Source organism: Rana temporaria, chromosome 7 (assembly GCF_905171775.1).
Source record: "Rana temporaria chromosome 7, aRanTem1.1, whole genome shotgun sequence".
NCBI classification, from domain to species: Eukaryota; Metazoa; Chordata; class Amphibia; order Anura; family Ranidae; genus Rana; species Rana temporaria.
The window spans coordinates 14,960,526-14,986,547 of NC_053495.1; the positions used below are offsets into that span (position 1 = coordinate 14,960,526).

Sequence of the window (26,022 nt, forward strand, 5' to 3'; positions counted from 1 at the left end):
TGGTGTCCTTCATTCCACCGGATCCTGTGCTAATAACATCCAGATTCCCAGTGGCATGAAGTGCATCAGCTGAGGCTATGAGCAACGTCCCCCAGCTGTGACGGATGACCCCTGGCCACCTTGATCATGTGATTAAGCAGTAAGAATCTTTTCTTTTAATATCCTTAAAGGGAGACCGTGGACCTCCTGGAGTTGATGGAAGGAATGGAGTCGATGGGAAAAATGGACAGCCAGGACCTGCAGGGCTAAGAGTAAGTGAAAGAATCTTGTACCCCCCGACTCTGCCTAATTTGGAAGGTTCAGAGCCTGAAGGGCAGGGCTTAACAGAGTGGGTGGGGTTTGGCCACATACTGATAAAATGGGGCGGGGTTAGGTGGATTGTATAATCCAATTTTTTTTTTTTTAAACATTTTTTCGTGACCCTAGTGTAGCATCTATAACCAACTACACTTTAGTTAGAAACGTCTAATTTATCCAGTAAGAATTATTCATGTATTGTATACATTTTTTCCTTTTTTCTGTTGTTAAATTAAACACATAATTGTAAGTTACCTACTAAGGGGTCATATCTCTGAGTCCGGGCGGTCGTATCTATGCGCCTGATTCATAGAATCAGTTACGCATAGATTTCTATTAGATCCGACCGGCGTAAGTCTCTTACGCCGTCGGATCTTAACTGCATATTTACCCTGGCCGCTAGGGGCGTGTACGCTGATTTACGCCTAGAATATGTAAATCAGCTAGATACGCGAATTCACGAACGTATGCCCGGCCGACGCAGTACAGTTATGCCGTTTACGTAAAGTTACCCCTGCTATATGAGGCGTATATGCGGCATACCAATGTTAAGTATGGCCGTCGTTCCTGCGACGAAATTTGAAAAATTTACGTCGTTTGCGTAAGTCGTCCGTGAATGGGGCTGGACGTCATTTATGTTCACGTCGAAACCAATACGTCCTTGCAGCGTACTTTGGAGCAATGCACACTGGGAAATTCCACGGATTGGCGCATGGGCCGTTCGTGAAAAACGTCAATCACGTCGGGTCATGGTTAATATACATAACACCTGCCCACCTCTTCACAATTTGAATTAGGCGGGCTTACGCCGGCCTATTTACGCTACGCCGCCGCAACTTTCTTTTGAGAATACGGCACTTGCCTGTAAAAGTTGCGGAGGCGTAACGTAAATAGAATACGTTACGCCCGCACAAATATACGCCATTCTACGTGAATCTACCCCTAATTATTTATTTTCACCTCTAGCTTATGTGTTCATTGTAGGGAAAAATTGATTGAACATACTATGAATGTGCCTATTTTGTACATATTTTATTACACTCCTATTATTATCTACCAGTACTATCTGGAATTTTTAGATTTTAATTATATTGAATTGAATGTGCATTGTAAATGGTAGACATGTATATATCAGTTTATTAAAAAACAATATTACCAAAAGTATTGGGACGTCTGGCACTAGGAATGGCTAAGCGAGAATTGAAAGAAGATATTAACACTTCTGGTCTTTAATTCCCTACTTTCCATTTACTTTTAGGGTGAATTAGGAAAACAAGGGGAACCTGGGAGAGATGTAAGTAAACAAAAAAAAAAGTATTTCACTGCAAACCAAAGTGCAACACGGATGGACAAGCTACAGAACCCAACCTCCCTTAGGAGCTACAGTACCTCCTCCCCCTTCCTCCTCCTAGGCCAATAGGATGGTTTCTCCTTTCAGCCAATTGGGAAAACGGGTCTCAGGACCCGCTTACTGGTTAGCCGGAAGGGGAATAAGTGTGACAATAATGAATATTCATTCGCTATCGTCACACAACCGGATGGGCTCAGGCCCACCCTCTTTTAAGCATATTAGAGCCTCTGGCTCTAGTCACCCTCATTGGAATCCATGCATCCGGCTCCCTGCATGTAGATTAGGGGGCCGGATGCATGGATAGAGAGGACGGCACCCCTAATGGACGGGCCACCATTGCTGCCCAAAGAAAGTTTGAATCTTCGCTGGTTCCTGCTGAACCGGCCGAGATTTGAACTATCTATGGCTAACCTAAGAACCAAGTGAAGGAGCTCATACGGCAGGCTGATAATGCTGCTGCTAATAACAAGGCATTGGCTTTGCATTGTCAAGAAGGTAACTCTATTACTAGCAGGATTTCCAGGTAAAAAACTTTTGGTCATAGTAGTAGTGATAGGATGGCATACAGCCTTGACTGTTGTCTCCGGTGGTCACAAAGAAACCTCAGATCGCCAAGGAGAAAAAAGTAAAACAAATATTTAACAATATTATAAATGCTGATAGAAATACTCTGCTAAGGGCCATTTAGGACTCATTCACCTCCTGCAATCAAAGACAGCAGGTTCAACTATCTCTTGCAATAATCGGTCCATGTAGGTTAAACTATAACACAGAGACTTTCAAGTAAGTTAGGAAGGGAAGCAATCCTATATTTCATGTTTCATCCATGCACCAGTAAAAATATTCAACCGATCATGTCAGAACACAGTGACGTAAAACACACAGACGTGCTGAAAAAAACAAAGTTCAATGCTTCAAAGTATGCGTCGACTTGATTCTGAGCATGCATGGATTTTTAACCGATGGTTGTGCCTACTAACGATCGTTTTTTTCCCATCGATTAGGAATCCATCGGTTAAATGTAAAGCAAGTTGGCTTTTTTTTAACCGAATAAATATAGGTTAAATAACCTATGGGGCCCACACACGATCGGTTTTGACCGATGAAAACAGTCCATCAGACCGTTGTCCTCTGGTTAACCTATCGTGTGTACGAGGCCTAATTCTATGTCTTAGTATTTAACTTATTTTTCTGATTTTGCCATTTTCAGGGACTTCCGGGACTTCGAGGAGAGCAAGGACCTCTAGGTCCACTTGGTCCAGCAGGTCCCCCAGGGGTAGCGGTAAGCAGTCAATGTCTATAATGTCACCTACATGCTTCTGGTATTCTGCTGTATAAGTTTCTGTAGCTATAGTCTACAGCAGGGGTCTCCAAACTACGGCCCTCAAGTTGTTTAGGAACTCCAATTCCCATGATGCTTAGTAATGTCTGTGAATGTCAGAGTTTTACAATGCCTCATGGAATGTGTCGTTTCACAACAGCTGGAGGGCTGTTAGTTTGGAAAGCTCTGGTCTACAGGATAGGCTAGGAGGCTAGGAGGGATCCTTTAAAATGGTTCATGGTTTTGCTTAGATAGACTGCAAAATTATACACTCGTAGGGTGGATTTACTAAAGGAAGACAGACTGTGAACTTTGCAAGTACTGTAGCACTAATATTCCCAGAGCTTAGTAAATGGGGTAAAGGCTAATTTCCATCATCCGGTCATGTGCAAGCAAAAACATTTTTTTAATTTTTAATTTTTCTTGCACCTGATTGGGTATTGTTTAGAAAGTGAAGCTTGCAATATACATAGGAGTTGATTTACCAAAACTAGAGAGTGAAAAATCTGGTGCAGCTCTGCATAGTAACCAATCAGCTTCCAGTTTTTTTTTTTTTTTGTCAAAGCTTAATTGAACAAGCTGAAGTTAGAAGCTGATTGCCTACTAGGGAGAGCCAATCAAAAATTTGAAAATCTGAAATAATAACTAACTAATAATAACTTAACTATTACTAACTATTAAATTATAGGTAAAGTATGTTGTCAGGGCATACAAGAGAAGCAGGTCTAACGGAAGACAGAATGGGGACTATCCCAAATTTTACTAGTTAAACTAGTTATTTATTTTTCTGTGGATGTAATTAATGTAATGCTGTTAATTGGACTTTGAATAGATTTGTTGGAACTCATATGATTGATTGGATTAATGAAATGTTTATTTCTCTGTATGTATGACAATTAAAATAAAGAAATTAAAAAACGAATTATAGGTATTGGAATTTCCTTTCAAATTTGGCTGTTAGTGAATGTAACAAATACGAATTTATCCAAAGTTACTAATTATCCCAAATAACAAATTCTGTATCTAAACAAATGGAACAAACTAATAATAATAAGCAACAATAATAACAAAATAAAGTTTTATTATTATTATTTATTATTCATTTGTTCTGTTCCAATTGTTAAGATGCGGCATTCGTTATTTTGGATAATTTGTAACTTCGGATAAATTCGTATTAATTACATTCACTAGCAGCCAAATTTTAAAGGAATTTCTAATACCTATAATTTAATAGTTAGTTGTTAGTTAGTTAGTTAGTTAGTTAGTTAGTTATTCTTTTGAATTTTAGAATTTTCTTTCTTATTTCTGGATTTTTGAATTTATGAATTTACCAATTTTAGAATTTATGAATGTTCAAATTTGCAAAAATTTTGAAGTTAGGAATTTACCAATTGCAATCATAACGGATGACCCAAAAAACAAACAAAAACAAAACAAACTCATTTTTCAGCAGTACATATGTCTAATGCAGGTACAGTGATATTGTGCTAAAGACAATTACTGACAGTAATAAATGAGAGTAAATTTTTAATAATTGAGACCAGTCAAAGATAAATGCTGATTGATTGTAATGAGTTCCTGAGCTGCGTACATCGCTGACTACTGACCTAGAAGTGATACATGCAGTAACAAAATAAGAATCAGATTTTGTTTCTAAAGTAGATAGTACATTTGAATGTGCATTTTTCTCATTTTTTGTCAAGGGGAAACCCGGAGAAGATGGCAAACCTGGTCTGAATGGTAAAATTGTGAGTAATCAAATTATCTATAGCTATCTTGGATGTAAAAAATAAATTAGTGTCTCTTTAATGTTATACTCAAGCTATCTCTATCCATGGTGCTTTAAAGTACAGAGATTTGCTCTAGGGCCCCTTTGCTCTTAAAGCAAAGACCCAAATCCATCCAATCCATGGTTTCTGGGTGCTGTTCTGGTATAAAGAAGTGTTTCCCCTCTATTACTGCACAAGATTTACCAATATGTGCTTTTTCCTACATTGTTTCTACTTTGGTGCTTCAATGTAGGCCTAGCACATATAGGCATCACCAGATCCCACCTGCTGATTGTTATAGCGGCTACATGGTGAGTCTTCCCCCAAACTCTCATTCCACCCCAAAGCATCAGTCCATGTTAGTTCCTGCACTCTTGCATTCCTGTCCCTCTGGTTACTGTCTTTTCTTCGAATTTTGGCTATGCTTGTTTGCTGCCCATCCTGACCTTTGGCCTGTCCCTATTTCTGAAATTGCCTGTCAACTTTGTTCCAACCTCTGGTTTTGTCCCTGCTCAGCTGCCATCTGCGCAGGTGTGTCCCAGTGCTAAAAAAAAATGGTACACCATTTCTCTGTGCGGGCTGCATTGGTGAAGATGTTGTGGCGTGTGCTTAGATTTTTCCCCTAAGCCCTTTTTAGGGTTGACACTGTCTCCAAACATACAGATAACACAGATGGTTCATTATCCAGTTTGTTTGTCATAGAATATTTTTCTTTTGGTTGCAATGAAAGGTGAGTAAGATCATTTTTGAAGGTTAATATAGCTAGGACAGACAATGGATGACTAGACAACAAATTATGGACGACCCAGGTCTGGCAGGATTGTCTTTTTGGCAAAAAATACAGCTGGCTCCCTTCCTTGGTTCCCTTCCCCCTCCGGAGTCGTTTCAGAGGCGTCTCACCACCTTCAAACTGCTTTGCCTAGACCATACTCCACTTCCCCATGCAGCCTATCTAACCTACCAATTGCTGATAACACCGCCAGCAGACCACAAGCTTCCATATATCCCCATTTGGGAAAGAGAACAGGGGCTGGAGTTAATTGAGAACCAGGTTGATAGACTCTTTCTGTTTTCGTACAAGACTTCGATCTGTGCCAAACACCAAGAGACGGGTTTTAAGGTATTGACCCAGTGGTAAAAAGATCCATAGAATGTTTCCCCAGGGCTCCGACTTATGCTGGAGATGTGGGGAGGATGTTGGCTCTCTTCTTCCATTTCTTCTGTTCCTGTCGGCTTCTGCAGTCCTACTGGACTGAAGTACACCGTATTGTCCAAAAATTCGCTGATAGAACCATACCAAGAGATCCAGCTTTTTTCCTCTTGCACCACCACAATATACCAAGTAAAGCATGATATAGGAAGTCCATTTTGCCCTCCTGATCACAGCCACGAAGGGATGCATCCCGTTGTTCTGGAAGCAGATGCAGATGTCCGTTGATTGCCATCTGGCTGATAAAGGTTGTTGAGATTCATGCGATCGAAGATTTAGTAGCCACAGAAAAGGGCCTCCACAAGAAATTTTCAAAAATTTTTTTTATTAACACGAGTCTGTCTACTCTGAGGAGTATGCAAAACTAGTCTTATGAATCCTCGCTAAGTGCAAGTGTTCTTGGATAACCCTCTGGCCTGGATGAGGTTCGGGCTGATGGAACTTTACCCTTGTCTCTGCCCTACCCTCACCTGCCTTTTTATTTTTATTTCTTATTTTTCTATTCCTCTCTTTTTCCCCCCTTTTCTCAATTTTTCCTCTCCCCCCTCCTTTTTCTCACTAGGACCCTATGGGTCTACGATAACTCTCAGAAGTTCTTATTACATGGTCTCTGCCATGGAAAACTTGTCATACGGGATACGGAGACTCCTTAGATCTGGTCGTTCTCAGTCCGCATTTCAGTCAATTGGTGAGACTACAAGGGTAACAATTTTTGTGAACTGGACCTTTCCTTGATGTTCTTTAAGTTTTTGAAATCCAACACATGAGTGTGGTCTCTGTTTTTACTATGTGTTCTTTTGCAAAAATAAAGAATTGAGAAAAAATATATACCTAGGAAAGTTCCTAGGTCTGAATGGGCCTGTTTTCCTAAGTAGACACCAAAAGGTAATTGAACAATTTGATTCTTCCAGCGGCATGGAGTAGGTTAGAAGAGAAACATGAGGGGCCAAATCCTGTCCATTCATAAGTTTGGGTAACTGAGAACAGCAACAGTGTCAGGAATAGCAGATGAAATATATAGACATTTCCAGGCTGGAGTCATAAGAACAAAGTCCTAACAAACATTTGAAAGAAAATTCTCAATACATCCGATGAATGTTATTGGAAAGTACTGCAACATTTTGTTTGCTTTCAACATTTGATTTTGGAATGACTTTACTTGAATTTTCTTGGTGTTTCAGTAGAAAACAAACATCGATCAGATCCCACTAACCATTAGGAAATCAAAGGAATGTTCTTAAAATGAAAAATTCCAGATGAAATTCTACTGGTGTATGGCCAGCTTTAGTCACGTTCACCTGGACTTCTTTTGGATCTCTTTTGTAATGTTGCAGACGTTTCACCATCTTTCCAAAAGTCATCTTCTTTTCCAGTGAGTGACACTCATTAGAAGTGAGGAAGGCACTTGGATGAATGTTAAAACGACTTCAAGATGCCTGGTGATTGTGACTTACTATTACTAGCTATTCTCACCATTAGTTGTCAAAAACCAACGTTTTTTTCTTTTAATCTTTTTATTAAAGTAGAGAATATATAAGAAAAATATAGCGGATAATTATGGCGTACATAGACATGAGATACCCCAAAAAATTGTGTACAATATATAAAGCTCCCAACTGATTAAAAACATGGAGGAAGAAATACATTAGGCAATATATCCATTTAACCAAATGCCAAATGATCCCACAATCGGGAGAAGCTGGGAGCGAAAATTATCCCCCCCCCCCCCAAGGGGATAATCAAAAACCTCCAAGAAAGCGATTAAAGCGAGCGAGGCAAGCAAATTGGTCTCTACTTAAGACATAACACCTAAAACAGTAAATGCTAGTGGGCCTACGCGCTCCATGCGATAAACCAACATAGTGGGGTAACAGTGGTCTGGAAGTTGAGAATCAGGGTACATGTAATCATAACAGGAACCCCAGAAGTACAAAAAAAATAAGTTTTTATATCTTCATTGTTTTTAAATCATAGGGAGAAGATGGAACTCCTGGAGAAGATGGAAGGAAGGTAACCAAAATATAATTTAGTCTCATTTGTGTGCCCATACGTGTTCCAACAGTTGAGTCATGAATGTTGACCACCAAGAATGTAGGAGTTATACTGTATCTAAGGCCAACTTTTTTTTTGGAAGTCAAATATCCTCTCTCAGGTATTTATTGCTCCAAAAGGATATCCACGAATCGCTAGGTCTTCAACACTTATTTGTCCTGTTACATCAAGTGTTTTTGAATTTCAGTAACATCTTATAGCTTCAAATTTTGTTACATGGTTCTTTGCCCGGTTACGTATTCCTTGTAATGCAGCAGTTTGTTTGCTTTGATTTTAGTTACATGGCAGTAATTTATTATTTTTTTCTTGGGATTAGGGTGACAAAGGCGAATCAGGGCCTGCTGGCAGAGATGTAAGTTGCAATTCATTTATTTCTGTTTACTACACCCTAAACTGAAACTATATTGTGTATTCCTTGAGTAAATGTTTTTAGTTTTTTTTTTCTATTCTATATTTTCATGGTTGATCTACTGATCTTTTTTTTTATTTGGTCCAAAAGAGACAAGTATCACAGGGTCAACAAAAGAAAGAGTTATACAAGAACATAATGTATGAATACATATAGTACAACATGTCACAACAGTATGCATATCCCCATGGGAGGAGAGATTTAATAATGGCTTCTAAGTCCATCAGGCAAAATACGTCATATGTTCCACTTCCCCATTAGAACATGTCTAACGACATAATCATTGAACAAACATCTTCCCCTGTGTCTCGTCTTCTGCAATTTTCCTTATTTACATTAATAAACGTAAGGGGGAAAAATAGAGATGTAGACTAGAGAAAATAGAGAAGATAAGAGTTTCCCAGAAGGGCCTGGCCCTCGTCGGTTCCACAGGTTCCACAGGGTCCAGGTTTTGGAGTATTGATCTCGCATATATGACGCAGTGAGAAAAAGGTCTTCTAAAGGAGTGGGGATGCATGCCTTGGCAGTGTCAAGGAGATGGTGGATCGAGGATTTCTTATAAACTTTCGACGGGGTCCCTGAAGCATGCAGGAGGAAGAAAGCCAGATCATCTTGCATAGGACGTTCTGTAAAACTTTTGCATTATCTGTCGTACATTCCTCCAAAAGCCTGCAAGTTTGGGACAGGACCAGAAGATGTGTAGGAGGGTTCCTTGCTCCCTCTGGCATCGCCAGCAGAGGTCGGAAGTCGAGGGGAAGTATTTATGTAGTTGTGCTTGGGTTCTATACCATCTCGACAAAGATCTACTGATCTTTGGATGCTCCCTCAAGTGGTCATCTCTGTATATCAGACAGTGAAATCAACATCATTACTGAATAACTGCTGATATTAAATCAATTGTAGGACAAGGTTCATCATGACTAATGACTGATGTCTATGCAGGGCCCAGGGCAATGGTTGCAAAAGTAGCTGCCAGTAGACTTTAGCGCCAATGTTTGCCGTTATTTAATTTTTGATTTGCCAGACAGACTGAAGTTGCACAGCCATGGTTAACACTGCACTACCCTCACCTTATTGAGAAAAGGGAAGGATTGGCTGGGTTGCAGGGAGGTTTTCCATCAGATTAGTAAATCTAAGTGAGTAATAGCAATAGTTTACAAGGGTAGTGGTTATTACTCCAGTCAACATCATCATCACTCCTGAACCTCATCTGGATAGGTGCAGGTGCTAGAAGTACCTGCCCACATTGCAGCACTGAAGATCAGAGGACTGGGATGAATTAGGGTAAGTCTTTGTATGGGTTCGAACTTTTATTGAACAAAACAGGTAGAGATTGCATAGGTGCAATGGTAGCAGGCAATATTGGCTTACTTTTTTAGGAGGCCATAGATTTGCTTTAAAAATAACAGGCTCCATTTAAAACAGATGATGTAAACTGGGCAGTTCTAGCAATGTTAGTGTGCAATTCTCTTCATTTGGCAACACCGAGAGCAAGGATTTTCTGGTTATTTACTGGAAATGGTAAATGGCTGAATTTGTCCATTATCGCCATCCACTCATGAAATTTGTGGATTAAACACACCTAAAACATACTTTGTGGAATAGACACATTAAACAAACCTTGATTATTTCCAGTTATAAAATAACTAGGCAATATTAAGGAGAGCCTGGGAGAAATTTTGACTAGGTTAGAAGATTGACAATTTTAGGTTGGTAGTTTTTTATGGTCAAGAGAGTGAACTTTTTTTAATTTTTTTTCAAATAACTGTTTTATTAGGTATCACAGCAATAGAAAACAGTACATTTGCGGTCATCAAGAAACATTGCAGCTTCAATAAAAGCATGAATTTTAGCAGTAGTGCATAGTACTGGATTTCTGGATACATATATAACAAATAGTATGGAAGATTTTTAATAATAGAATGAAAGGAAATAAAAAGAAAAGAAGGGGAGGAGAAGGAAGAGACGAGTGGGAAAAATAGGAGGGTAGACATAAAGACGTGTGAAGGATTACCGCTTTAGCTCCGACGCCGGCTCATGGTGGGTCCTCCTGAAGATGCCACAACCTCCAGACCTCATCGTGGTCCTCCAGTCTATCCCGCACCCTAGGGCTCATTTTTTCCATTAGCTTAACATCCTTGACCCTAGCATAGAGAGTTTCTAGTGACGGTGGGGAGCGCTTTTTCCAGTTAAGGGCAACCAGGCAACGTGCAGCTGTGAGTATGTGTCTAAGTAACTTCTTATGTGGTTTGGCAATTTTTAATGGAGAGAGGCCCAACAGGAAGAATTTTGGTGTCATGGGTGTCGGCCCTCTGAAGAGGCGAGTCAGTAGTTGTTGCGTCAAGTGCCAGATAGGAGTTATCAGTGGGCACGTCCAGTAGATGTGGAGCAGGGTGCCCTTATCCCCCTGACAGCACCAGAGTGAACTTTTTGTTGTGCATGCACCAGTGGTCAACCAGCCATGAAAAACAATGTAATCTGGCCAGTAATGGACATTTCCAATGGTTATAGCTTGTTTTGGGGCAATCTAGGAAGATCTTGTTGAAGGACTCATAAAAATATATTTTGTCCACCAGGGCCGTGATGGATCCAAAGGTGCTCAAGGAGAATCTGGTCTATCAGGCCCTCCTGGACCAACTGGTGTTCCCGGACAACCAGGGCCAATTGGTCCTTCAGGACAGGTGAGTTGTATGCCTTCTTCTCTGTCTGCCTAATACCCAGTGTTATATACAGTTTAACACAGGACACGCTTTGTGGAATGTTTTAACATGAATTACTTACTCCTGTTCACAGCTTCTTCTATAAGAAAGAAACATTGAATCTGATTGGTTGTGTGTGGGGGGGGGGGGGGGGGGCTTGGGTTCGGCAATGCAAGGTGTCTGGGATATATATATATTTTTTATGTTTCAAATATTTACATTTTTCTTTTATAATGTTATGTATAATACCAACTATGATCTAAGTAGGGGACCCTGGTGAGTCACCTCCTTAGGTTTTCAGGCTATAATTCATTACATTTCCCGATCAGTCAACCAGGGTTGGTATAACAATGGTTGGTGTAAAAATCATTTTAAATGTTAAAAATTAGGCTACTTAAGCTGTCATTAGTTCCATCAGCACCACAGATAACACAGAAATTAAGATTTAATGCTGTCTAACATATTTTCATATAATTCAAAACTAACTGTGCTGCACCAAACAAAAATATAGTAAATATTTGTGACGGATCTCGGATACCCAGGCTGGGCACCTCCGCCAGACCTGTGTCTCCTGTTCTCCAAACGCACCCGCAGCCGACAGACTCGCCATAACCAGCCCTTAAACCCCTCAATCACGAGACAAGCCACACAGGTGTTGAGGGTTAGGGACACTCCCCTTAGCCTTGTCATAGAGGGGGTAGGGGACAAGAAAAAAAGCAATGGGAACTCAACACTTGAACATTAAAACAGGAACTCGACGGGCGAAACACATCGTTTTGCTCGTCGAGTTCCTTGTTAGGCTGTCGAGGAACTCGACAAGCCAATTTTCTCCATTCCCGTCAAGGTAATAGAGAACATGCTCTCTTTTTGGCTCGACGAGTTCCTCGACAGTTTCCTCGTCGAAAAATGTACACATGACCGGTTTCCTCTGCAAAAAAAAATAAAACAGCAAGTTTCTTGTTTGTTTTTGCCGAGAAACTCGGTCATGTGTACGAGGTCTAGGATATCATGAATTAGTGTAACCACTACCATAAGGGCAAACCATCATCAGGAATAAATATTTAGAGGCTTACAAAAATCCATGACCTCCTAAATTAATAGAAAGGTCATATCACACATGTAAATAGATTCCTTGACAATTAGTAGGGCCAGGGCCGGACTTACCATTGGCCTTGACTGGGCTCAAGCCCAGGGGCCCCACCCAATAGGGGGCCCCCTTTTTTTTTTTTTTTTTTTTAGGGGTCCGGAGGTCCACAGGGGCCCGGGGGCCCCCAGGGCCCTGGACGGCAACCCCCCTTTTTTTATTTATTTTTTGTAAAAAAATGTTTTTTTTTATATATTTTTTATTTTTATATATATATAATATATATATATATATATATATATATATATATATATATATATATATATATATATATATATATATTTTATTATTATTATTAAAGGGCCCAGGGGTCTCCAGGGCCCCGGACGGCAACCCCCCTTTTTTTTATTTATTTTTTGTAAAAAAATGTTTTTTTTATATATTTTTTATTTTTATATATATATATATATATATATGTATATATATATATATATATATATATATATATATATATTTTATTATTATTATTAAAGGGCCCAGGGGTCTCCAGGGCCCCCGGATGGCAACCCACCTTTTTTATTTTTTTATAAAAAAAATTAAATTTTTTTTTTATATATATATATATTTTTTTTTATTAAAGGGCTCAGAGGTCCCCAGGGCCCCATGTGGCAACCCCCCCTTTTTTATTTTTTTTATAAATGTTTATTTTTTTATTTTTGTTTATTTTTTTATTTTTTATTAAAAGGCCCAGAGGTCCCCAGGGCCCCGGATGGCTACATATATTTATATATATTTGTTTTCTTCTTTATTTCTTCTTTTTTTGTAAAGGCCCCCCCGCTTCTCAATTTGCGGCAGCCCCCACGCTTCTCAATTTCAGGCGGCAGCACCCCCACCCCCCCTAGGTTCTCTGCTTCAGGGGGCCCATGCCTTAAGCTGTGCAAGGGGCCCCAAAATTCCTGATGGCGGCCCTGCGCATACCTCCCAACACGCACGGATTCTGTGGGACTTTCCCGCACAGACAGCTTCTTCCCGCAGTCCCGCAAAAGGGTTAAATTTCCCGCACTGCAAGAGGAGGCAGCACGGAAGCAGGAGGAACCGGAGTGGTGTGTGGAGGACTGTGGCTGCTGAAGGGAAGAAAGCCGACAGCCGGGCTAATGACAGTCTGTGGCCCCGGCTGTTGGCACAGGTGAGAGGCACTCCCCCCTCAACAACTGCAAAATCCCCCCCGCTCAACAACTTTAATGCGCTCCCCCCCGCTCAACAACTTCAATTCGCCCCCCCCCCGCGCTCAACAACTTCGATCCCCCCCAATTCTCGGCTCCAGGGGGCCCCTTCAACACTCAAGCCCAGGGGCCCCCACCACCCTAAGTCCTGCCCTGAGTAGGGCACATCACTTGGTGGCAGAACAAATGTTATCACACCAAAATATGTCAGGTGGACCCCCCAATGAGGATGGAGGGGACCCTTAGGCTACCGGACAAGACCTCCTCAGGCACCAAATCTTCAGCCAGTTCTCACTCAAAAGGAAACAAAAAGGTGACCCACACTCCACGTAGTGTGAACCAGATTACAAAATCTAATAAAAATTAAAGTTGCATTTACAACAAAGATAAAATACAGTGCTGTTAAATCACATCCAAATGCTAGTTTCAAGTTGTGATGATGTCACATGTGTGCCTCTCTGATGCGTTTCGTCAGAAATTACGTTCTCAAAGGACTCGCACTTTCTAATAAAGAGGGAAATATAAAAGGAAGTGATGATTAATTAGGAAGTATTCTAATGCAAATTGTTTTTGTTTTTAACATAAAGCCACTTTTATTGATTACCACTATTTATTGATTTCTAGAGTGTCCATAGGTTGTAAAACATTTCTTAAACTGCCAATAACTAGCGCAAGACATTGAATATGAAACATAAATAACTGAACCTACCATAGTAAGCTTTTTTGTTTTTATAGGGAATTCCAGGAGTAGCTGGCATCCCGGGAGCTAAGGTATGATTCATAAACTGCAAACTCAAGCCATTTTAAATCTGTATTATAAATACACTACCAAAAAGCTTACAATTGAAACTGAAACAGTTTAATTTAATTTATTTTTTCCAGGGCTACAAAAACAATATAGTTGTAATATTATGAAATGAATGTCATGTTTTTTTTTGTATTAAACAAGATCTGACAATGAGAAAACATTTTTTTTTAGGCTTCCTGAAAGTATGTGGGCAGCCTTCTCAATGGGGTACTGGTATTGCTACAGCATACAAAGTTTTTTTTAGGCAATTGTACACTTCAACCCTTGTAGTTATAGTTTGAGGAAGGCCCTTTCCTGTTCCAGCATGACTGTGTACCCCCATGTACCCCTGTGTACAAAGCCAGCTCCATAAGGACAAGGTTAGATGAGTCTTTTGTAGAGCAAATTGAGTGGCCTGAACAGAGCCCTGATCTCAGTCACATTAAACGCCTTAACCTGGAATGCCAATTGCAAGCCAGATCTTTTTTTATCCAACATCAGTACCTGCCCTCACAATTATTCTTTTAGCCGAATGTGCACAAATTCCCATAGTCACCCTACAAACTCTTGTGGAAAGCCTTTCTAGAAGAGTGGAGGCTGTTATATCAGCAAGACAAATGGCAGGTCCATATTACTGTCCATGGTTTTGGACAACAACGTCATATAGGTCAGTTATCCACAAATGTTTGGTAATGTAGTGAAACTGTGAGTTCTACTAGTAGCTTTTCCACAAAATGAAAGTAATTGATTGTTGTTAAAATATATTATTAATTTATTTCTTTTGTAGGGGGACCGTGGTGAGATTGGTGCTAGAGGTGAACAGGTATGTACGTCATTTCCTATAATAAACTTAAGAAAACACAAGAGGATGCAAACTATGCACAAAAAACTTTATTTAAAAAGCAAACATTTGGCCACTCACATAGTAGTCGAACAAGTAGAGCTTATAGATAACATCCAAGCTGTCTTCCACTGTCTTCCATCTGAACTCTGCAATCAGTGTGTGAGCTAAAAGGAAGAGATATCCAGCAGTTAGGAACCACTCACAGAAGCAGGAGGGTGCCCTCAGCCCTGGCATACACGTTAACAGCGTGGGAAAGCCAACAGGTGATGCCAGGCATCAGAGATATGCAGGAGGCGTGGCTATGTGTTTCAAGGCGGTAACGCCTCTTTTTTAAACCTCTTTTGGTTTGGTGCTTCTTTGTATACTGCTGTGGTTTTAGTCACCTCCATGATGAGAGCAGCAGTCTTAAGGTAGCCACACCCTTGGTTGATACTTTGTTTCTATATTCTTTTGGTTTAGGTCACCTCCATGTTGAGGTCAACAGTCTTAAGCTAGTCATATCCTTGAATTATACTTTCTTTCTATATTTCTATGGTTTAGGTCACCTCCATGATGAAGTTAACCATCCTAAGGTAGCCATACCCTTGGTTAGCACTTTCTTTCGATAATTGTACAGTTTTGGTCACCTCCATGATGAGGTCAACAGTCTTAAGCTGGCTATATCCTTGAATGCTACCCTCTTTCTAGATTTATATGGTTTAGGTCACCTCCACAAGGAAGTTAACAATCGTAAAGCGGAGGTCCGCCAATTTTTTTTTTTTTAAGTCAGCAGCTACAAATACTGCAGCTGCTGACTTTTAAAATAAGGACACTTACCTATCCAGGGCACCCGTGATGTCGGCACCCGAGGCCGACCCATCCCTCGTTCCTCGGATGTTGCCGCCGCCATTTTTGGTATAGGGAATCAGGAAGTAAAGCCTTGCTGCTTCACTTCCTGGTTCCCTACTGCGCATGTGTGTCTCCCAGAAGACAGCGGGGGCTGCCGGACGTGGCGTAGACTCCCGCAGATAATGCGGGGGTTTATGCCCGGGAAGTGGGTGCAAATACCTGTCTTAGACAGGTATCTGCTCCCCCTTCCCCTGAAAGGTGCCAAATGTAACACCGGAGGGGGGGGGGATCCAGACAGCGGAGGTTCCATTTTTGTGTGGACCTCCGCTTTAAGGTGGCCATACCTTTGATTAGCACTTACTTTCTATATTTCTATGGTTTGAGTAATTTCCAGGTACCCATTAAGAGAAGCCTTGTTGTATGAAAGCTGCCTTACCAGATCTAGTAAGCTTGTTGGAAAGTTTCCCTTCTCTTGATTTTATGAATAAGTCCAAGGGTCTCTTTAATATGCCTTTCTTGAGCTTTTTAAGGAGGGACAGCTAAAGATTACTAACCATGGCTCGGACTCTTACTGCTGTATGTGTGTGAAATAGATTGATTAACCCCCGACACAACTTCAGGGCAAAACCCATTCTACCTCTGACCCAAATCATGAAAGCATGCAGAAAGCTGAGAGGGAGCCCTGCCTCTTTCGGTGTTCCAGCGTCCAAGAGAGGGAGGCGGTACTTTTATTGGCTTTTTAAAGACAACATGACATCATTCACATGAGCAAAACTGATAGGTCAGTACATATATGGTGGTTCCTTCTCGTAAGAGTCTTTTATTAGCACAAATGTCCTCGTGTCAAACAGGGTCCTTCACTCAAGTTCACAGGGGCTTTCTTTACTCAGAGCCATATTTGCTTCTTCGGTGGAAGAAGGGGGAGGATGACAGCTGTTTGTTATTAATAGTTCTCCTTGTCTCCATTTCAAGCTGAGATGTACTTGTAACCTTAAAACATTATAATCTGTCATAGCTTCTTTTAAGGATAATATCAGTATTGTAACATATACCCATACATACATATGTATTATAACTTTATATTAATATATATAGATCAAGAAATAAAAGAATACAATGAAAGAAAGGCAACATTTGAGTAGCTCAGGAGAAAAATAACGTAACACAAAAATATTCATTTTAGTAACTTCCATCACATGTGTGATTACATTAAGAAGATTGCGACAGATGGAATCCAGAAGTGTTAGTAGCTGTGGTGGGTCTTGAAGAGTATAGCGGACTTCTCCAGGGCATTGCAAAAATCGTCTGTGAAAGGAGTCTTAACTTATCAGACGACATCCAAATATGAGTTATAGGTGGACTGGTTATATTTAATGGCAGACATTTTTGAAGGCGCACTTACAAACCTGTATTACTTTTTTGAACAGGGAAGACCTGGTGAAATCGGACAGAAGGGTGAGACTGGAAGTGCCGCAGTAAGTATTAAGGAGAGAAAACATTTTATTTAAAAAAAAAAACAGAACTCTGGTGTAGATAAGAACTTTTACAGTCCAATACTGTAGCTGTTTTTTTATATATCAGATCATTATACAAAAAAAGAAAAGCGTAAAACAGGTGTTCTACAATAGGGAACATACTGCAAAAGCATCCTTGTCAAGGTCAAACATAGTGAACATCATCACACTTTATAATGTTTAGTTCTATAAAAAAAAAATAGTAATTCCTTTATTTGACCAACAGTTGGATTATACAAATTAAAGGGGTTGTAAACCCTCATGTTTTTTCACCTTAATGCATCCTATGCATTAAGGTGAAAAAACATCCGCTGCTTACCGGCCCCCCAGCCCCCCCCGCCCCCCCCCCCGTTTACTTACCTGAGCCCTCGAAAGTCCAGCGCTTGCTTCTCGGCTCTTCTCTGCCCGGTCTTCTTGGCTCTTCATTGGATGGATTGATGGCAGCACAGCCATTTTGTCGCGCTGCTGTCAATCAACTCTAATGACGCAAGGGTCGGGGGCGGAGTCCTGTAGTCGGCGGCTATGGACGCAAGATACAGGACTCAGGCGAGCGCCCCCAAGGTAACCCCCTTGGGAGAGCGCTTCCCAGGGGGGTTACCAGAAGCGGAGGAGGAGCTAAGACAGCCACCGAGGGACCCCAGAAGACGAGGATCAGGGGCCACTCTGTGCAAAACGAGCTGCATGGTGGAGGCAAGTATAACATGTTTGTTATTAAAAAAAAATATTTAAGCTTTACAACCCCTTTAAGTTATGGGTAAAGCTAGATACAATGACGTACGTATGTTAGAAATAAATATTTAAATATCCGCATCAGCTTCAAAGGCAGCTCTAAAGATTCAAAGCATACACAATGTGACAAGTTCCTAATTCTATAAATTTGAGCCAGTAAGCTGAAATTGGAAAACAAATGCCCAAATTTGTTGGTCATTTGTGCCTGGCCTGTTTTAAAGAGACCCTGTAGCCAGACCAGTCATTTAAAAAACAATCTTCTCAAAAGATTACTGTACATTTAACATATTTTTGGGATATTATTTGCCTATAAACATTTCCCTTGTGTAGACACCAAAAAAGCCCTGAGACTGCTGCTGGGTGCCGCCATCTTGGATGTGACGTCAGTGGCCCCAGCAGACTCTACAGTATTCCCTTTCATTCCTCCCTGTGCAACTACATATCGGGTTATGTAGAGAGATGAAGGAAGGGGCAGAGCAGCTGGGTCAGCTCAGACAATATTTGGACACCTCTATCAAAGGAGAGGACTATGATATGCAAGAAATGAGGGGGCTGTTCTAGGGAATGGAATTTCCTGGAGAAGTCAACATTTGTAGTAAGTTGAAAGGCATATTGCACATAAATAAAACATTATTTATGGAAACAAAGAAGTATTTTTTTTGCATTTACTTACAATTTTTTCAAGTTGGTGACAGGGTCTCTTTGAGGACACCGGAAGTTTTGTGAGGTCATACATGCCTATGGGGGTAGGGGGGGGGAGGGGTCATCAAATAACTGTAATTGGCCTACACAAAAAGATAATCTCTTCTTGGTTGCTTCTTGAAGCTTTCATGTGATTCAGAACTGCTCAACTTTGACAGATTGAGGAAGTTGTATTAGGTGTGTAAGGTCCATCCAGACCATAGATAATACGTAGGTAGAATTATCTTTTTTTTAGGGATGGTTATGTAGCTGCCATATTTCTGGGATTATGTTGTGAAACCAGGTTAGGTGCAAATAGGCAAAATAGTTATAGTGTACCACTAAGCAAAACTTTTTTTTTTCAGTTTTGGATAGAGTAGGGAAGGGTTAGACCCTCTATAAAGTGTTTTATTGTTGTCTGAGCCCTCTTTAGGGAAATCCATTATTCTATTCATGGAGACCATTGTCATCTAGAAAGAAAGGAAGGAGAAACCCCAAATTTTAGAGTTGAGTTGAGAGGTATCTTAATATAGCGCGGTCTTAACCCGAAGGGTCTTGACGCGCATAGCAGAGTTCCTGGGAAGATAGGACCCATGAACCAAAAGCATTACAGTGCGGCAGAAAGGGTGGAAGAGAGAGGCTACGCAGGGAAGGCTTGTGTGAAAAGCCAAGTCTTCGGTAATCCACGGAAGATCGGAATAGTAGGGGCCTCCTGGAGCTCGACAGGGTGGCTATTTCATAATACGGCACCCTGGTGGGAGAAGGCCCGACCAGAAGTAAAGGGATATCTTCCAATGGGGCCAACCAGGAGGCGAATTGCCCTCACTTTGGGAGATCTCCTCTAACTTCCTGTTGCTTCTCTGGGACAGGAAATGAACTGAAATGTCCCCAATAGCACACAAATAGTGACAAAATAATAAACCGATGGGGGTTATAACCCTTCCCTACTCTAGTTAAAACAATACCAAAGGTTTTTGCTATACATACACTTCTAGATTGGGGAATTTAATTTTTTTTAGATCATAATAACCATCTCACTGTAAATTCAGTTCACTGAACTGCATGTAATAATTTTCATCTATCGACTTTTCTGATAACCTGTTTTTTTGTTTTTTTTTGCAGAACGTGGAGAAGTCTCTTGGCATTTTAGGAATTAAGGTAAAAAAAAAAAGCTTTTCTGTACTGGATTTTTCATATTTGGAAGATGGAATCAGAGCTATCCAAAAACAAAATTAAACCCAACATTTGAAAAAACTGCATGGTGCCTTATTGGTAGGGATTTACAAATCCGGTAATAATTCTAAATTGGCAGCACATTCAGGCCAGATATAAGATACTGATATGCTAGAGGCCATTTTACCAAAGTGAATGTCAGAGAAAGATAATATAATGTCGTATATTCACATCTCTCTGTGATTTATGCTGCAAATACAAAAATACTATTTGATCTGCCTGAAATCCAGTGAGTTATAAATAGACATGTGCATGACGAAAAAATGTGTTTAGTTTTCGATTCGTTAATCTAGTTATTTTGTTTAGTCACATTCGGTTGATTTGTTCAATTCGTTTTTGGGAATTCGTATTTGAAATTTTCAAATTTTCTTCGAATTTACTGATATTTTCGATTCGAAATGGTCAAATCGATCCATTTTTTAATTGGTCGAAAACGCAAATGTTATGTTTTCAAATCAAATGGAGCAAAGTGATTAAACGAAAGAAAAATCTTCATCAAATTATTACAATGACTTTTTAAATCACCTTTGGCTTAACAAAAACAGCATTATTTCGAAATGGTACTCTTATAAAAAAAAAACAGAGTCTTTGATTTCGGCAATATGTGTAGTTAGAATTTGACTGGAGTTCAATGTAAAATTTGATTCGAATTTCAGTCCAAATTTTCAAAATTTTGCCGAATTTTGTTACGTTATTCAGAGCATTTGGTAAAATTTGTTTATGTTGTAATTCGGGTATTTGGATATATCCGAATCTCGGAATTACAAAAAGTTTGTCTGAATATTATTTTGCAACGAAACAAACCTGTTTTTAATGACAACTCTACTTCTGCTTTAGTGAAATCCCAAACAGTGCTGCCCTGTTCTTTTCTCCTGGCCTACAAATCATCTTCCACACTCCTCCATGCCATAAGAGGAAGAATTTCTGTCTGTTTTTTCAGGAGTCTATTTAAAATGTAAAATTAGCTGTGAATACCTCAGCAGTTGCAGTTATCATAAATAATGAATAATGTCTAATACAGTATGTTTGTTTATTTCCTATGATCGTCAGCTCCACCTAGTGGCCCTAATACCAGATTGCAGTATTTCAGTAAAATATCACCATATGGCCACTAGATGGAGTTAAAGATCATAGGAAACGCGCATATTAGACACAATACAGAGATTTTTTTGTGATGACTGGGTGAGGCTAAAGCACTTAGAGCATCTTTGTATCTTGTGGCTATTAAGCCCCCACAAGCTTAACATAAAAATCGTGGCATTCTGTACCTAGCCTGTGTATGTCCTTCCTTACACTCATGTTCATTTTTCACAGATTTCAGTCCTGAAAGATGTATCTGAGTTGTTTGATGATGGCTCTGGAATCTCCGGCCAGCGAAAGGTAAAAGGAGAGCAGGGAGTGCCTGGAGAGAAAGGAGCCCCTGGTAAAGAGGTATGTATTTTTATATATCCTTCTGCGTTTGCTATGATAAAGACAGTGGGAATAATTTACTAAAGGAGCAGAGCATATTAGCTTAGTGAATGTGGTGAAAATTCCCTTTGCAAAGAATACACAATTACGTCCAAGTAACAACAAAAAATTGCAATTGGGCCTTTTTACTTACTATAAAAAAACTGCCATCCTACCCATTTCTATCTGCTAATTGGACCATTTCTCAGGCCTGGAAGAAACCAACATTCTCCTTTCGAGGAGTGAAAGATTGTATGACCACCTTGATGATTAACAAACAGATGTCTAGCATCTTGAAGGACTCCCATTCTTAAGGCCCATACATACGAACGGATTTTCCGACAACAATGGTCCGGCGGACGTGTTTTGTTGGGCAATCCAACGTCTGTATGCTCCATCGGACAATTGTTGTCGGAATTTCCAACAACAAATGTTGGCGTTGTATGTTCTCAAATTGTCGGACAAAACATGTGTTCCATCGGATCATCCGATCGTGTGTACACAAATCCAATCGGACTAAAATCAAAGTACAAACACGCATTCTCCGAACCAATGCTATCCGACATAGCAGAAGTTGCCTAAAGGGTGGCGGTAAAGAGCTAAAAAAACATGTGGTTTGGTGCATGTTGGCTGAAAATATTCTGCCATGTGTATGCATACCAAGTTCACGGCCAACGCCCCTTCGCACAAAAATCCACTGTAAAATCAGATGGAAGTCCAATCGTGTGTACAAGGGTTAAGTTTCCCAAAATCTGGGAACCTTGGGCCAGATCCACAGCCAGCGGGCTTAACTTAAATCTTCCTATTTAAGTTACACCGCCGCAAAATTTCTACCTAAGTGCCCGATCCACAAAGCACTTACCTAGAAATTTTCGGCTGTGTAACTTAAATCTGTCCGGCGCAAGGCGTGCCCAATCTAATGGGGCGAGTCCCATTTAAATTAGGCGCGCTCCCGCGCCGGACGTACTGCGCATGCTCCCGACGCGATTTTCCCGATGTGCATTGCGCGAAATTACGTTGCGCCGAGTTTTGTGAATCGCGCCGGGTAAAAAACAGTTGCGTCGGGGAAAAAAAAAAGATGCGGCGGGAAAAAACATTTTTTAAAAGAAATTTGACATCGCCTCGGGAAAGAAGGGTATACTTTTACAAGGTGTACTAACTTTACACTTTGTAAAAGTAGCCCTAATTTTGCGTTTGCAAACTAACAACTTACGGAGACTTCACAAAGGGAAACCGCTTTGTGGATCTCCGTAAGTGCTAATTTGCATACCCGATGCGGAATTTCGACGAGAAATGCCCCCAGCGGCGGCCGAGGTACTGCATCCTAAGATCCGACAGTGTAAAACTATTACACCTGCCGGATCTTAGGAATATCTATGCGTAACTGATTCTATGAATCAGTCGCATAGATAGAAACAGGGATACGACGGCGTATCAGTAGATACGCCGGCGTATCCCTTTTGTGGATCTGGCCCCTTGGATCAATTATACCTTTCCTTCCTCACATCTGGCCAGCTTAGGCCATTTATAATACGGTGTCCGGGACAGTCCCGAGTCCATTGTAATTCCATCCCCTTCCCTATTTCTCTACCTACTCCTACTGTCATCTTTATCTTTCTTCTCTTTGGTTTCATATACCCTTTTGTATTTAAATATTATCAGGAAGCCTGATCTCATGGCACTTATTGAATTATGAATCCTCAGTAACTGGTTTAGACTCCCAAGCAGTTGACTATATTTAACCGTGCTAATGTCATCCCTGGTTAATTTGTTTGTTTGCCATTCTATGTAATTTCTCTGTCCCCCTAAGTGGGCAAACTTGGAGCTTGTTATACTCTGAAATCGAAAAAAAAAATATTGAAAACAAACATTTCTATTGATGTAGGGCACCATTGGATTTCCTGGAGAGAGAGGCCTGAAGGGAGACAAGGGTGACAACGGCCAACCAGGACCACAGGGGCCAATTGGGCGAGCAATTGGAGAAAGAGGTCCTGAAGGTACACCAGGGCCACCTGGAGACCCTGGGAAACCGGGAATTCCTGGAGTACCTGGCAGGGCAGGAGAACCAGGAGAGCAAGGGAAATCAGGGGACAAGGTGAGCAACCATATTTTACGGAGGGCAAAGCCCAATGACAGTCACACTTGCTACTGTTGCCATATTTGTTAGTTATTGTCTCTGACATCATAATTGTCTTTAGATATTCTAACTAGGGTTGTCCCGATACCACTTTTTTAGGACTGAGTACAAGTACCGATACTTTTTTTTATGTACTCGCCGATACCGAATACCGATACTTTTTTTTAAATGTGTCCCTAAATGCAGCCATGTCCCCCACATATGCAGCCATGTCCCCAAACATATGCAGCCATGTCCCCAAACATATGCAGCCATGTCCCCAAACATATCCAGCCATGTCCCCCCCATATCCAGCCATGTCCCCCCATATGCAGCCATGTCCCCCCACATGCAGCCACGTCCCCCCACATGCAGCCACGTTCCCCCACATGCAGCCACGTCCCCAAACATATGAAGCCATGTCCCCAAACATATGCAGCCATGTCCCCCACATATCCAGCCATGTCCCCCACATATCCAGCCATGTCCCCCACATATGCAGCCATGTCCCCCACATATGCAGCCATGTCCCAAACATATGCAGCCATGTCCCCAAACATATCCAGCCATGTCCCCCACATATCCAGCCATGTCCCCCATATACGCAGCCATGTCCCCAAACATATTGCAGCCATGTCCCCCACATATCCAGCCATGTCCCCCCATATGCAGCCATGTCCCCAAACATACCCAGCCATGTCCCCCCACATATGCAGCCATGTCCCCCACATATGCAGCCATGTCCCCCACATATGCAGCCATGTCCCCCACATATGCAGCCATGTCCCCAACATATGCAGCCATGTCCCCCCACATATCCAGCCATGTCCCAAACATATTGCAGCCATGTCCCCCACATATCCAGCCATGTCCCCCCTACATATCCAGCCATGTCCCCCCCATATCCAGCCATGTCCCCCGTATATCCAGCCATGTCCCCCGTATATCCAGCCATGTCCCCCATATATCCAGCCATGTCCCCCGTACCTACTGTAAATGATGCCGCCGCTGCCGCTTTAATCACCGCGCGGGGAACATTACAGTCAGCGTTCATTTGAATAGCTGTTTTCCCTGCGCTGTGTATAGAGACACTCCCCCTTGCTCGCGATTGGACAGGTCCGTCCAAGGGGGAGTGTCTATGCGTGGCGGGGAAAACAGCTATGCAAACGAAAGCTGACTGAAATGTTCCCCGCGCCGCGGTGATTAACGCGGCAGCGGCGGCGGCTTTGCGACACGCGGCGGCGGGGGGGGGGTGTTGCAAGTATTCTATTTTAGCATCGGCGGTATTAGCGGGAGTACGAGTACTCCCGCTAATACTCGGTATCGGTATCGGGACAACCCTAATTCTAACAATTGTATTGTTAAATGTCATGAAAACATCACTTCTCCCACACTTTATATTTATGTTTACATTTAGGGAGAAAGAGGAGAAAGAGGGGAACGCGGAGAGGATGTAAGTTGCACACTAATTATCATATTACCTGTTTTATTGAAACATGCATATTCAAATGCTGATATGCCCGTGCAATGATTTGCCAAGTAGTGCCCATATCTTGTTGAACACATGTTATTTCGATCTAATAAATCTAATAATAATCTTATTTAATTGCCATGATTTGCACAATTTGTATTTCTTTTTTTAAAGGGGAAAGATGGTCAGAGGGGACCAATTGGACCTTCGGGGCCCAAGGTAACAAACTTATTATTTAAAAAAAGTTTTTATCCTAAGAGAGTCTTGTAATTAGTGTTATCTTTTTGTTCCATTGTTTATCACAATAAGTGTCTTACATTGTGTTATGTGCTTCCATTAGGGAGAAATTTTAGAAATTATTGCTGCTGGACTTCCTGGAGAAAGAGGATTTCCAGGACCAAAAGGAATCAGGGTCAGTACACTTGTCATAAAAAAATGAAATGTTAATTTTTCACATTAGATCAACCATTCTCAACCAGGGTTCAGTGCACTCCTAGGGTACCCCCAGAAGTTGCTAGGGTTTCCTTGAGCTGTGACTGACCTCCCATCTGATGGTACCTACATAGTTGAGAGGTCAGTGCCATTTGGCAGAGTCAGCTCCATGACACCAATGATCTTTTTAGTTATCTATTGGGGTGGCATTCTTCCCACTAGCCACCAATGTAAGGGGCATTCTTCCCACTAGCCACCAATGTAAGAGGCATTCTTCCCACTAGCCACCAATGTAAGTGGCATCCTTCCCACTAGCCACCAATGTAAGGGGCATTCTTCCCTCTAGCCACCAATGTAAGGGGCATTTTTTCCACTAGCCACCAATGTAAGGGGCATTCTTCCCTCTAGCCACCAATGTAAGGGGCATTCTTCCCACTTTCCACCAATGTAAGGGGCATTCTTTCCACTAGCCACCAATGTAAGGGGCATTCTTTCCACTAGCCACCAATGTAAGGGGCATTCT

General features: G+C 41.2%; 1 protein-coding gene across 1 annotated transcript in view; it reads left to right on the forward strand.

The window, feature by feature from the left end:
- The window catches only part of COL7A1 (collagen type VII alpha 1 chain), a 262,626-nt gene that overhangs the window by 164,159 nt on the left and 72,445 nt on the right, over positions 1-26,022 (forward strand). Inside the window, exons 63-78 of the mRNA XM_040360996.1 lie at positions 171-251; positions 1,556-1,591; positions 2,859-2,930; positions 4,673-4,717; positions 7,923-7,958; positions 8,317-8,352; positions 10,986-11,090; positions 14,151-14,186; positions 14,990-15,025; positions 17,302-17,349; positions 19,921-19,956; positions 21,346-21,462; positions 23,366-23,575; positions 25,014-25,049; positions 25,242-25,286; positions 25,408-25,479. Coding sequence (XP_040216930.1) covers positions 171-251; positions 1,556-1,591; positions 2,859-2,930; positions 4,673-4,717; positions 7,923-7,958; positions 8,317-8,352; positions 10,986-11,090; positions 14,151-14,186; positions 14,990-15,025; positions 17,302-17,349; positions 19,921-19,956; positions 21,346-21,462; positions 23,366-23,575; positions 25,014-25,049; positions 25,242-25,286; positions 25,408-25,479 — 1,047 coding nt within the window. The remainder of the gene's footprint in view (positions 1-170; positions 252-1,555; positions 1,592-2,858; positions 2,931-4,672; positions 4,718-7,922; positions 7,959-8,316; positions 8,353-10,985; positions 11,091-14,150; positions 14,187-14,989; positions 15,026-17,301; positions 17,350-19,920; positions 19,957-21,345; positions 21,463-23,365; positions 23,576-25,013; positions 25,050-25,241; positions 25,287-25,407; positions 25,480-26,022) is intronic.